The sequence below is a fragment of the Aquarana catesbeiana genome, linkage group LG05 (assembly GCF_042186555.1).
Source record: "Aquarana catesbeiana isolate 2022-GZ linkage group LG05, ASM4218655v1, whole genome shotgun sequence".
NCBI lineage: Eukaryota > Metazoa > Chordata > Amphibia > Anura > Ranidae > Aquarana > Aquarana catesbeiana.
This window is the reverse complement of record NC_133328.1, coordinates 645007865-645021347: the sequence shown is the minus strand read 5'-3', so window position 1 is coordinate 645021347 and position 13483 is coordinate 645007865. Positions and strand designations below refer to the sequence as shown.

The following is a 13483-nucleotide window of genomic DNA, read 5'->3' as shown; positions in this document are numbered from 1 at the left end:
TTGCATTGGGGGGCGGATCATTTTGCATTGCGGGGCGGATCATTTTGCATTGGGGGCGGATCATTTTGCATTGCGGGGCGGATCATTTTGCATTGGGGGCGGATCATTTTGCATTGGGGGCGGATCATTTTGCATTGGGGCGGATCATTTTGCATTGGGGGGCGGATCATTTTGCATTGCGGGGCGGATTATTTTGCATTGGGGGTGGATCATTTTGCATTGGGGGGCGGATCATTTTGCATTGCAGGGCGGATCATTTTGCATTGGGGGGCGGATCATTTTGCATTGCGGAGCGGATTATTTTGCATTGGGGGCGGATCATTTTGCATTGGGGGGGCGGATCATTTTGCATTGCGGGGAGGATCATTTTGCATTGGGGGGCGGATCATTTTGCATTGGGGGGCGGATCATTTTGCATTGGGGGCGGATCATTTTGCATTGGGGGGGCGGATCATTTTGCATTGCGGGGAGGATCATTTTGCATTGGGGGGCGGATCATTTTGCATTGGGGGGCGGATCATTTTGCATTGGGGGGGCGGATCATTTTGCATTGGGGGCGGATCATTTTGCATTGGGGGCGGATCATTTTGCATTGGGGGGGCGGATCATTTTGCATTGGGGGCAGATCATTTTGCATTGGGGGCGGATCATTTTGCATTGGGGGGTGGATCATTTTGCATTGCGGGGCGGATCATTTTGCATTGCGGGGCGGATCATTTTGCATTGGGGGCGGATCATTTTGCATTGGGGGCGGATCATTTTGCATTGGGGGGCGGATCATTTTGCATTGGGGGGCGGATTATTTTGCATTGGGGTGGATCATTTTGCATTGGGGGGCGGATCATTTTGCATTGCAGGGCGGATCATTTTGCATTGGGGGGCGGATCATTTTGCATTGCGGAGCGGATTATTTTGCATTGGGGGCGGATCATTTTGCATGGGGGGGCGGATCATTTTGCATTGCGGGGAGGATCATTTTGCATTGGGGGGCGGATCATTTTGCATTGGGGGGCGGATCATTTTGCATTGGGGGCGGATCATTTTGCATTGGGGGGCGGATCATTTTGCATTGCGGGGAGGATCATTTTGCATTGGGGGGCGGATCATTTTGCATTGCGGGGAGGATCATTTTGCATTGGGGGGCGGATCATTTTGCATTGGGGGGCAGATCATTTTGCATTGGGGGGCGGATCAATAACAGATTGTCAGGATAAACCTTCGGCATCCACCAAAAGCTGAAATATTATTTGTGGGTGGACTGACCCTTTAACAAACCTTAATAGTAATTAATAGTTTAATCCGAAAATACGTTTAATATAAAGCCCTTTAATTTACCAACATTATCAGTTTTCCATATTATTTCCATGTAGGTGGAGAAAAGCTGCAAGGCCTCGATGAAGGAAAATCACTTCACAGTCATCTGTACGACCATACCAGACGGGGTGAGTGTGTCCCACGTGGAGAAGATCCACAGGAATGAAGACACTGGGAGACTTCGTTGGGGTTAGTGGTAGAGATAGGGTTAGAGTTAGGGCTAGGGTTAGAGGGTTAGGGTCCGAGTTAGGGTTAGCATTAGGGTTTGAGTTAAGGCTAGAGGGTAAGGGTTAGAGAGTTAAGGTTAGGACTAGAGGGTTAGGGTTAAAGTTAGAGGGTTAAGGTTTCAAAGTTAAGGATAGAGTTGGAGTTAGGTTAGAGGGTTAAGGTTAGAGTTAGGGCTAGAGGGTTAGAGTTAGGGTTTTAGGATTAAGGGTAGAGTTAGGGATGGAGGGTTAAGGTTAGAGTTATAGGGTTAAAGTTAGGGTTATAGTTAGGGCTGGAGGGTTAAGGTTAGAGTTAGGGTTATAGTTAGGGCTGGAGGGTTAAGGTTAGAGTTAGGGTTATAGTTAGGGCTGGAGGGTTAAGGTTAAAGTTAGGGTTAAAGGGTTATGGTTGAAGGGTTAAGGTTAGAGTTAAGGTTAAAGGATTAAGGGTAGAGTTAGGGATGGAGGGTTAAGGTTAGAGTTATAGGGTTAATGTTAGAGTTATAGGTCTAAGGTTAGAGATAGGGTTATAGTTATGGCTGGAGGGTTAAGGTTAGTGTTAGGGTTAAAGGGTTAGGGTTGAAGGGTTAAGGTTTAGAGTTAAGGGTAGAGGGTTAGCGTTAGGGTTAGAGGGTTATGGTTAGAGTTAAGGTTAAAGGGTTAGGGTTAGAGTTAGGGTTAGCATTAGGATTAGCATTAGAGTTAAAGTTAGGACTAGAGGGTTAGGGTTGAAGGGTTAAGATTAGAGGGTTAGGGTTAGAGTTAAGGTTTCAAAGTTAAGGTTAGAGTTGGGGTTAGGTTAGAGTTAGAGGGTTAAAGTTAGAGTTAGGGTTAGAGTGTTAGAGTTAGGGTTTTAGGGTTAAGGGTAGAGTTAGGGATGGAGGGTTAGGGTTAGAGTTATAGGGTTAGAGTTAGGGTTATAGTTAGGGCTGGAGGGTTAAGGTTAGAGTTGGGGTTAAAGGGATAGAACTAGAGTTAGGGTTAGAGGGTTATGGTTAGAGTTAAGGTTAAAGGGTTAGAGTTAGAGTTAGGGTCGTAGTTAGGGTTAGCATTAGGGTTAGAGGGTTAAGGTTAGAGTGTTAGGGTTAGAGTTAGGGTCAGAGTTAGGATTAGCTTTAGGGATAGAGACTTGGGTTAGAATTGAATGGTTTGAGTTAGGGTTAGAGAGTTAGGGTTAGAGTTAGGACTAGAGGGTTAGGGTTGAAGGGTTAAGGTTAGAGGGTTAGGGTTAGAGTTAAGATTTCAAAGTTAAGATTACAGTTGGGGTTAGGTTAGAGTTAGAGGGTTAAAGTTAGAGTGTTAGAGTTAGGGTTTTAGGGTTAAGGGTAGAGTTAGGGATGGAGGGTTAAGGTTAGAGTTAGGGTTATAGTTAGGGCTGGAGGGTTAAGGTTAGAGTTAGGGTTATAGTTAGGGCTGGAGGGTTAAGGTTAGAGTTAGGGTTATAGTTAGGGCTGGAGGGTTAAGGTTAGAGTTAGGGTTAAAGGGTTATGGTTGAAGGGTTAAGGTTTAGAGTTAAGGGTAGAGGGTTAGCGTTAGGGTTAGAGGGTTATGGTTAGAGTTAAGGTTAAAGGGTTAGGGTCAGAGTTAGGATTAGCTTTAGGGATAGAGGGTTAGAATTGAATTGTTTGAGTTAGGGTTAGAGTTAGGACTAGAGGGTTAGGGTTGAAGGGTTAAGGTTAGAGGGTTAGGGTTAGAGTTAAGGTTTCAAAGTTAAGGTTAGAGTTGGGGTTAGGTTAGAGTTAGAGGGTTAAAGTTAGGGTTAGAGTGTTAGAGTTAGGGTTTTAGGGTTAAGGGTAGAGTTAGGGATGGAGGGTTAAGGTTAGAGTTATAGGGTTAGAGTTAGGGTTATAGTTAGGGCTGGAGGGTTAAGGTTAGAGTTGGGGTTAAAGGGATAGAACTAGAGTTAGGGTTAGAGGGTTATGGTTACAGTTAAGGTTAAAGGGTTAGGGTTAGAGTTAGGGTCGTAGTTAGGATTAGCATTAGGGTTAGAGGGTTAAGGTTAGAGTGTTAGGGTTAGAGTTAGGGTCAGAGTTAGGATTAGAGGGTTAGGGTTGAAGGGTTAAGGTTAGAGGGTTAGGGTTAGAGTTAAGATTTCAAAGTTAAGATTACAGTTGGGGTTAGGTTAGAGTTAGAGGGTTAAAGTTAGAGTGTTAGAGTTAGGGTTTTAGGGTTAAGAGTAGAGTTAGGGATGGAGGGTTAAGGTTAGAGTTATAGGGTTAGAGTTAGGGTTATGCCGCGTACACACGAGCGGACTTTCTATCCTACTTGGTCCGGCACACTTTCCGACGGACTTTGTCCGCCAGGTGCGCCGGACTTTAAAACGAACGGACTTGCCCACACACGCCGGGATTTTCCGGCGGGCTAAGTCCGCCCGTCTTTCCGACGGACTTTCGCCGGAGTTCCGGCGGACTTTCAGAATGAACGGACTTGCCCACACACGGACAAGTCCGTTCATTTTGAACGTGACTCAGGTGCGACGGGACTAGAAAAGGATGTCAATCTTGCCGCTTTTATCGGCTAGATTGACACCTTGCGAGCCCCGTCGCGGGGCATACCAGGCCCTTAGGTCTGGTATGGATTATAAAGGGGAACCCCGCTACGCCGAAAAAACGGCGTGGGGTCCCCCTAAAATCCATACCAGACCCCGATCCGAGCACGCAGCCTGGCCGGTCAGGAAAGGGGGTGGGGACGAGCGAGCGCCCCCCCCCCTCCTGAACCGTACCAGGCCGCATGCCCTCAACATGGGGGGTGGGTGCTTTGGGGGAGGGGGGCGCCCTGCGCCCCCCCCCCCAAAGCACCTTGTCCCCATGTTGATGAGGACAAGGGCCTCTTCCCGACAACCCTGGCCGTTGGTTGTCGGGGTCTGCGGGCGGGGGCTTATCGGAATCTGGGAGCCCCCTTTAATAAGGGGGCCCCCAGATCCCGGCCCCCCACCCTATGTAAATGAGTATGGGGTACATGGTACCCCTACCCATTTACCTAGGAAAAAAGTGTAAGTAATAAAACACACTACACAGGTTTTTAAAATATTTTATTAAACAGCTCCGGGGGGGGATCTTCCTCCGGCTTCGGGGGTCTTCTTCCGGCTTCGGGGGTCCCTCCGCTTCATCTTCTCCCGGCGTCCGGTTGGTTCTTCTCCGCTCTCCGGCCTCTTCTCCCGGTGTCGCAGGTCTTCGGCCGGCCCCTCCGCTCTCTTCATGTAGCTCTATTGCGAGCGGAGGTCCGGACTTCTTGGCTTCTTGGCTTCTTGGCTTCTCTTCTCTTCTCTTCCCCCAGATGTTGACACGACGCTCTCTCCGGCTGGACTGGTCTCTGAGGGCTGCGTTGTGACTTATATAGGCGGAGACCCCGCCCCCATATGATGTCACAGTCCCTGGGCATGCTGGGACTGTGACGTTTTAGGGGGCGTGGTCGGGGGGCGTGGTCGACCACGCCCCTAAAACGTCACAGTCCCAGCATGCCCAGGGACTGTGACATCATATGGGGGCGGGGTCTCCGCCTATATAAGTCACAACGCAGCCCTCAGAAACCAGTCCAGCCGGAGAGAGCGTCGTGTCAACATCTGGGGGAAGAGAAGAGAAGCCAAGCCAAGAAGCCCAGAAGCCCAGAAGTCCGGACCTCCGCTCGCAATAGAGCTACATGAAGAGAGCGGAGGGGCCGGCCGAAGACCTGCGACACCGGGAGAAGAGGCCGGAGAGCGGAGAAGAACCAACCGGACGCCGGGAGAAGATGAAGCGGAGGGACCCCCGAAGCCGGAAGAAGACCCCCGAAGCCGGAGGAAGATCCCCCCCCGGAGCTGTTTAATAAAATATTTTAAAAACCTGTGTAGTGTGTTTTATTACTTACACTTTTTTCCTAGGTAAATGGGTAGGGGTACCATGTACCCCATACTCATTTACATAGGGTGGGGGGCCGGGATCTGGGGGCCCCCTTATTAAAGGGGGCTCCCAGATTCCGATAAGCCCCCGCCCGCAGACCCCGACAACCAACGGCCAGGGTTGTCGGGAAGAGGCCCTTGTCCTCATCAACATGGGGACAAGGTGCTTTGGGGGGGGGGGGCGCAGGGCGCCCCCCTCCCCCAAAGCACCCACCCCCCATGTTGAGGGCATGCGGCCTGGTACGGTTCAGGAGGGGGGGGGCGCTCGCTCGTCCCCACCCCCTTTCCTGACCGGCCAGGCTGCGTGCTCGGATCGGGGTCTGGTATGGATTTTAGGGGGACCCCACGCCGTTTTTTCGGCGTAGCGGGGTTCCCCTTTATAATCCATACCAGACCTAAGGGCCTGGTATGCCCTGCGCTCGCCGCAATAGGAAGATTTGTTTTTCCTATTGCAGCGAGCGCGAGATGCAATACCATCCCCTCGTGTCGTATTTGGTCTGTCGGACCAGCCTACACACGAGCGGGCTTTCCGTCGGACCAGCACACACACGAGCGGACTTTCCGCCCGAAACTGAGTCCGACGGAAAGATTTCAAACATGTTTGAAATCTAGGTCCGGCGGGCTTTTGGGAAGAAGTCCGCCGGAAAAGTCCGCCGCCGCCCACACACGGGCGGATTGTCCGGCACACTCTGGTCCGCCGGACCAAGTATGCCGGAAAGTCCGACCGTGTGTACGCGGCATTAGAGTTAGGGCTGGAGGGTTAAGGTTAGAGTTAGGGTTATAGTTAGGGCTGGAGGGTTAAGGTTAGAGTTAGGGTTATAGTTAGGGCTGGAGGGTTAAGGTTAGAGTTAGGGTTATAGTTAGGGCTGGAGGGTTAAGGTTAGAGTTAGGGTTAAAGGGTTATGGTTGAAGGGTTAAGGTTTAGAGTTAAGGGTAGAGGGTTAGCGTTAGGGTTAGAGGGTTATGGTTAGAGTTAAGGTTAAAGGGTTAGGGTCAGAGTTAGGATTAGCTTTAGGGATAGAGGGTTAGGGTTAGAATTGAATAGGATTAGCATTAGGGTTAAAGGGTTAAAGTTCAAGTTAGGGTTAGAGAGTTAGGGTTAGAGTTAGGACTAGAGGGTTAGGCTTGAAGGGTTAAGGTTCGAGGGTTAGGGTTAGAGTTAAGGTTTCAAAGTTAAGGTTAGAGTTGGGGTTAGGTTAGAGTTAGAGGGTTAAAGTTAGAGTTAGGGTTAGAGTGTTAGAGTTAGGGTTTTAGGGTTAAGGGTAGAGTTAGGGATGGAGGGTTAAGGTTAGAGTTATAGGGTTAGAGTTAGGGTTATAGTTAGGGCTGGAGGGTTAAGGTTAGAGTTGGGGTTAAAGGGATAGAACTAGAGTTAGGGTTAGAAGGTTATGGTTAGAGTTAAGGTTAAAGGGTTAGGGTTAGAGTTAGGGTCGTAGTTAGGATTAGCATTAAGGTTAGAGGGTTAAGGTTAGAGTGTTAGGGTTAGAGTTAGGGTCAGAGTTAGGATTAGCTTTAGGGATAGAGGGTTAGGGTTAGAATTGAATGGTTTGAGTTAGGGTTAGAGAGTTAGGGTTAGAGTTAGGACTAGAGGGTTAGGGTTGAAGTGTTAAGGTTAGAGGGTTAGGGTTAGAGTTAAGATTTCAAAGTTAAGATTACAGTTGGGGTTAGGTTAGAGTTAGAGGGTTAAAGTTAGAGTGTTAGAGTTAGGGTTTTAGGGTTAAAGGTAGAGTTAGGGATGGAGGGTTAAGGTTAGAGTTATAGGGTTAGAGTTAGGGTTAGAGTTAGGGCTGGAGGGTTAAGGTTAGAGTTAGGGTTATAGTTAGGGCTGGAGGGTTAAGGTTAGAGTTAGGGTTATAGTTAGGGCTGGAGGGTTAAGGTTAGAGTTAGGGTTAAAGGGTTATGGTTGAAGGGTTAAGGTTTAGAGTTAAGGGTAGAGGGTTAGCGTTAGGGTTAGAGAGTTATGGTTAGAGTTAAGGTTAAAGGGTTAGGGTTAGAGTTAGGGTTAGCGTTAGGATTATCATTAGGGTAAAAGGGTTAAAGTTCAAGTTAAGGTTAGAGAGTTAGGGTTAGAGTTAGGACTAGAGGGTTAGGGTTGAAGGGTTAAGGTTAGAGGGTTAGGGTTAGAGTTAAGGTTTCAAAGTTAAGGTTAGAGTTGGGGTTAGGTTAGAGTTAGAGGGTTAAAGTTAGAGTTAGGGTTAGAGTGTTAGAGTTAGGGTTTTAGGGTTAAGGGTAGAGTTAGGGATGGAGGGTTAAGGTTAGAGTTATAGGGTTAGAGTTAGGGTTATAGTTAGGGCTGGAGGGTTAAGGTTAGAGTTGGGGTTAAAGGGATAGGGTTGAATGGATTAAGGTTAGAGTTGAGGTTAAAGGGTTAGAGTTATGGTTGGAGGGTTAAAGTTAATGTTAGGGTTGGGAGTTAAGGTTAGAGTTAGGGCTAGGGTTAGAGTTAGGGTTGTAGGGTTAAGGTTTGAGTAAATGTTAGAGGTTTAGGGCTAGAGTTAGGGGGTTAAAGTTTGAGTTACGGTTGTAGAGTTGAGGTCATAGTTAGAGTTTTAGGGTTAAGGTTAGAGTTAAGGTTAGGGTTTAAGGTTGAAGTTAGGGCTAAAGGGTTAGAGTTAGGGTTAGAATTAGAGTTGGGTTGGAAGGTTAAGGATGGAGTTAGGGTTATAGTGAGGTTTGGAGGGTTAAGATTAGTGTTAAGGTTATAGAGTTAGAATTAGGATTAGAGGGTTGGCGTTAGAGGATCAGGGTTAGGGTTGGAGGGTTATGCCGTGTACACACGGGCGGACTTTTTGACTGGTCTGACGGGACGAATCCGTCAGACAATCCAACCGTGTGTGGGCTTCATCGGACCTGCAGCGGACTTTTTCAGTCGAAAATCAGACGGACTTTAGATTTGGAACATGTTTCAAATCTTTCCGACGGACTCGAGTCCGGTTTAATAATTAGTTCGTCTGTATGCTAGTCCGACGGAGGAAAACCGACGCTAGGGCAATTATTGGCTACTGGCTATCAACTTCCTTATTTTAATCCGGTCGTAGGTCATCACGTATGAATCTGTCGGACTTTGGTGTGATCGTGTATAGGCAAGTTCAGTTTGTTCGAAAGTCCATCGGAAGTCCGTCGGAAAGACCGTCGGACCTTTGATGCCGAAAAGTCCGCCCGTGTGTACACGGCATTATGGTTAGGTGTGATTTTATGCTTGTTCACAAAATGTTTAAAAAACACATCACACTTGCAGTGTCATTTAATCCTAATGGCACCTAAAACATGGCAAGCAAGACAAGCGGTTTTGCATGTGAAAAAACATGCAGCAAATATGGCTAAATACACAGTTTGAAATAAATGGGCTGCTCTGTGTGGGAAGTGCGACAACATATGAAAATTGCACAAAAACACGTCTTTGCTTGGTGCTTGGCGTCACAGTGGCATCACTGCTGTACAGTCTCTACAGCCAAATTCAAAGAAGCCGAGGGAAAAAACAGCACCAGGAGCCCATCAGGTTTCTGCAGGGCAAAGGGCATGCTGATGAGAGGAGGGAGCAGAGTGACAGAAAGAAGAGCTCCTCAGTCTGATGCTTTTCAATTTACTGTCCACTCGCAGACTAGGGGGGGACAAGACCTGTCAGTGAAAATGAAACTGCAGCAGAGAAAAATCGGGTCCCCTGCACCGCCAGGCAAAGCTGTGTACAGTGCCTTGAATAAGTATTTATACCCCGTGAAAGTTTCCACAGCTCAGGTGGGAGAATCTGTCCACAGGACAACTATTAGTCGTGTTCTCCACAAATCTGCCCTTTATAGAAGAGTGACAAGAAGAAAGACATTGGTGAAAGAAAGTCATAAGAAGTCCTGTTTGTAGTTTGTGAGAAGCCATGTGGAGGACACAGCAAACATGTGGAAGAAGGTGATCTGGTCAGATGAGACCAAAATTCAACTTATTGGCCTAAAAGTAAAACGCTATGTGTGGGGGAAAACTAACACTGCACATCACCCTGAACACACCATCCCCACCGTGAAACATGGTGGTGGCAGCATTATGTGGTAGGGATGCTTTTTTTTCAGCAGAGACAAGGAAGCTGCTCAGAGTTGATGGGAAGATGGATGGAGACAAATACAGGACAATCTTAGAAGAAAATTTGGAAAAGACTTGAGACTGGGGCGGAGGTTCACCTTCCAGCAGGACAATGACCCGAAACATCCAGCCAGAGCTACAATGGAATGGTTTAGATCAAAGCATATTCATGTGTTAGAATGGCCCAGTCACAGTCCAGACCTAAATCACATTGAGAATCTGTGGCAAGACTTGAAAATTGCTGTTCACAGACCCTCTCCATCCAATCTGACAGAGCTTAAGATATTCTGCAAAGAAGAATGGGCAAAAATGTCCCTCTCTAGATGTGCAAAGCTGGTAGAGACATCCCCAAAAAGACTTGTAGAGAAAGGAGGTTCTACAAAGTATTGACTCCGGGGGGCGCCATACAAATGCCCCCCCCCCCCCCCCACTTTTCACATATTTATTTGTATCATTTATCATTTTTCTTCCACTTTACAATTATGTGCCACTTTGTGTTGGTCTATCACATAAAATCCCAATAAAATACATTTACATTTTTGGTTGTAACATGACAAAATGTGGAAAGTTTCAAGGGGTATGAATACTTTTTCAAGGCATTGTAAATCTCAAAAGTGGTTGGACAGAAATAAAATGCTACACACTACACACAAAACGATCTGATTGTATAATTATGGTTCACCAACAAATATACAGCGATAGGATCCAAATAAAGGATTAAGTAGCCCCCCAAGAGATATAATATACTGTCTGGGGGGGGGGGTTCAACTCTCTAGAACCCACAAACACTGAAATATCAGTTTTGGGGCGGAGTGACCTTTTACGAATACATTGACAAATATATTCTCTTGTGTTCCGTTGTGACTAGACCAACAAAGATGGAGGACTTGCGGCAAAGTCTTTAGAAGGACAGCGCGGCAACCAGAGAGGACTTTCTCGTGAGCGCACCGTCGTCATTACAGAAAAGCGGGTGGTTCCTGAGGAGGAGGATGAGGATGACGATTATGACCTGCCAGACACCGGGATAGAATTCCGAGATGACCATCAGGATGGCGAGGCAGATCGCCGATCAGTGGGCCACGAACGGAGGGTGTCCCATGGGGGCATCTTGGGAAGGCTTCTTTGCCTGAGTTGTATCATTGACATTTTTCCCAGATAGTAAACGGGGAGATAACTAACCGGTCTACCCAAATCATATATTTCAGTTATTGGTGGAGTTCGGTGGACATTGTGGCTTCTTCCATCTCTTGGCCAAAATGGACTGTTGCTCCCACTCATTGGAGGAAAGAGCAACCTTTCCATACACACATCTACCAAAAACTGAAAGTTTATTTCAGACGACTGTAGCTTTAAATTCCTTCCTTCACTCCCACAGGGGACTGCTCAGTGATTTACTCATCTCAGCTCATTAACTACTATAGAGTGGGGGCTGTATGAACTCAGCTCATTAACTACTATATAGAGAAGACTGTATGACCTCAGCTTAACTAAATCCAGGCATCGGCATGTTATACACAATGGCGTCCCTGGGGGGGGGGGCAGAGGGGGCCCTGACCCCCTCCCCCAACATTATGCTGTGCCCCACCATGTGCCCCCCCCAAAAAAAAAAAACAATTTTTTTTTTTACAAAAAATCAATGTCTAAGAGGGAGAGAGTCCCCAGTCAGCTCCTGCGGGTGATTCCTCCCCCCTCCCTCTGCTCGCTGACACTGCATAATGGGAGCGCTCACACAACCACGGCCGCCTGATCTGCTCCTTCCTCTGCATCCTCATTGGCAGGGAGAAGAGTGAGTTGCAGGAAGGACTCCACCAGGACTCTCAATTACTGAAAAAACAGACTGATTTCTCCCGTCCTTAGGACAGGAGAACCAGCCTGTAAATTCCAAGAGATGCCAGACCAGCGCTGTCAATAGCAGGGGCAGGACAGCAAGAGGAGGCTGGGGAACCCCACAGTGGCAGAACACCAGGGCCTGGAGGCAAGACAACCTTTGCAACCCTGATAGTTCTCCCACTGCTTTGGATCCTTATATTTTCTTGGTATGCTGGTGACATATATCTCTTGTTTTCTGCCACCCTGGGGGACCCCAATACAGTAGGAAGGGAGCTCACTGCAGAACATGTGAAAGGGCCCATTGTGGGGTCGTAGTAAAGGGCCCCAGTATATATATATATATATATATATATATATATATATATATATATATATATATGCATTTTATAGTTGCCCCCCTACTTTTGTCCCTGTCCCCCCACGTGCCCCTCCTAAATTTGAAAGCTGGAGACGCCACTGGTTATACATAGCTACATTGTTCCAGCTTGGGCAATTATAACTACATTATATACATACCATACCTGGCTAATGCCCCTGGAAGCTGGAAGTCACTGGAGTAGGCACCACCACTGCTACACCACTACTACAGTGATCTCCAGTTGCTTTGGGGTCCCGTACCGAGAGCCTGGCCTGATGCCGTGTAAATACAGAAGGTCAGCCGCTCAGCACGGGGTGCCATTCAGAGACTGCTTTGCATTTTTTTTTTTAATCAATGCAATTTGTTTTCTGATTGGAAGAGTTGGAGTTGGAAAAGAGCATGACATCACTGCCCCACCTGCCCACCTCGTCCAGTCAGAGAGTGCTTTGCATTCATTCAGAAAATTGCAAAGCATTCTGTGAATGATGCCTGTGCCGAGCTATACTGACCTCTTGTGTTCACAATGCAGATGCAGCACCCTCCTAGTGTAGAGCAGGACGCTGGGTACATTTAGTTGTCTCCACTGTAACCAGAAGAGCAGGGGTTGATTAAGCTCTTCAATACCGGGAAATGGGCAACCGTGCCGTAGCCATCATTCGGCTATAGCGAAGAGGTTAATTAAGGCTGCTCGGTGTTTCACAGGCTGCTCCTCTGTTGCTTTTCCCTGTCTTCTAGAGGATTCTAGAATCGTAGTGGGAGGAAGAACAGAGCATGCAGCTTGAATATTCATGGAACTCCGGCCAATCCCTGGGGAGGTGTGCCCAGAAGATGGTGAGAGAGTTCATAAATAGCCTGGGCCCAGTCCTGCTGGAGGAGACCCCTGTGCAAGGGGGGTCTACCCCTGGGACAGATTTCTAAAAGAATCCATTTGGAAGGCACAGAGGTCCCAGCTAGGTTTAGCTAGGGGAACCTATTCGCAAGTATGAGTCCAAGGATCAAGTTGAGTCGAGAGGAGCTCACTGGAAAGAGCCAGGAGGAAGTTGGTGGGAAAGAGTTCAGCTGTCCTATGGTGGTGTGCATCTACATCCCCCTCACTGGGAAGAACTCAGGAATGGGGTACAGGTCACTGTCAGCATGGAGATCTTGTGGGAGGAGAAAAACTCACCCAAGCTCTACCACTATATAGTATAGTTGGGGTGTAGAGTAGTCGGTGCTCTGACTGATTAAGCTCATGAAAGAACCATAGAAAGTACAGGCCAGCAACTCGAAAAGCTTCTCCATAGAAGCTTTCTATGGAGAAGCTGTCGAGTTGTCGGCCTGTACTTTCTATGAATCTTTAGAGATCTTGTGGGACTTTCATTATTGTACTGTGCAGCCATAAAGTCAAGGATTCCTCAGGTTATTCAGTTCTACAGTTTTCTGGGGTATCTCATGCTCCTTCTCCCTATTCCAGTCCATTGTTCTCAATAAAACCCCCAAAAAGAAACCCCCAGACTGTTCTTTGGAGCCAGTGGAAGAATGCAGGAAATGCCATGTGCCTGGCTGTGTGTGTTATTGGGTACAATAGGATAAAATTCACCAGCAGCTGTTTAGGGGGTGCTCTACTCAGGTGACCAGGAAGCTAGTGGAGATCGCTAGAATAGTGGGTGTAGTAGCAATGTCTATACTGTAGTTTCCAGCTTTCTAAGGGGTTCTCCCCCTAGATATGGTAAATACATAAAGACAGTACATTGGTCTGAGCTGGAACCATGTAACTATGTATAACATGCCAATGCTTAGACTTATTCTTTAACTGTTATCTAAGGTGGGCTATATAATGTCTGAGCTCTT

At 47.5% G+C, this 13483-nt stretch overlaps 1 protein-coding gene across 1 annotated transcript in view; it reads left to right on the top strand.

Annotated features, from left to right (window-relative positions):
* Nucleotides 1-13135, top strand: part of LOC141145638 (cathelicidin-7-like) — a 22768-nt gene extending 9633 nt beyond the window's left edge. Inside the window, exons 3-4 of the mRNA XM_073632475.1 lie at nt 1371-1442; nt 10334-13135. Coding sequence (XP_073488576.1) covers nt 1371-1442; nt 10334-10624 — 363 coding nt within the window. The 3' untranslated portion in view covers nt 10625-13135. The remainder of the gene's footprint in view (nt 1-1370; nt 1443-10333) is intronic.
* The last annotated feature ends 348 nt before the right edge of the window (nt 13136-13483 follow it).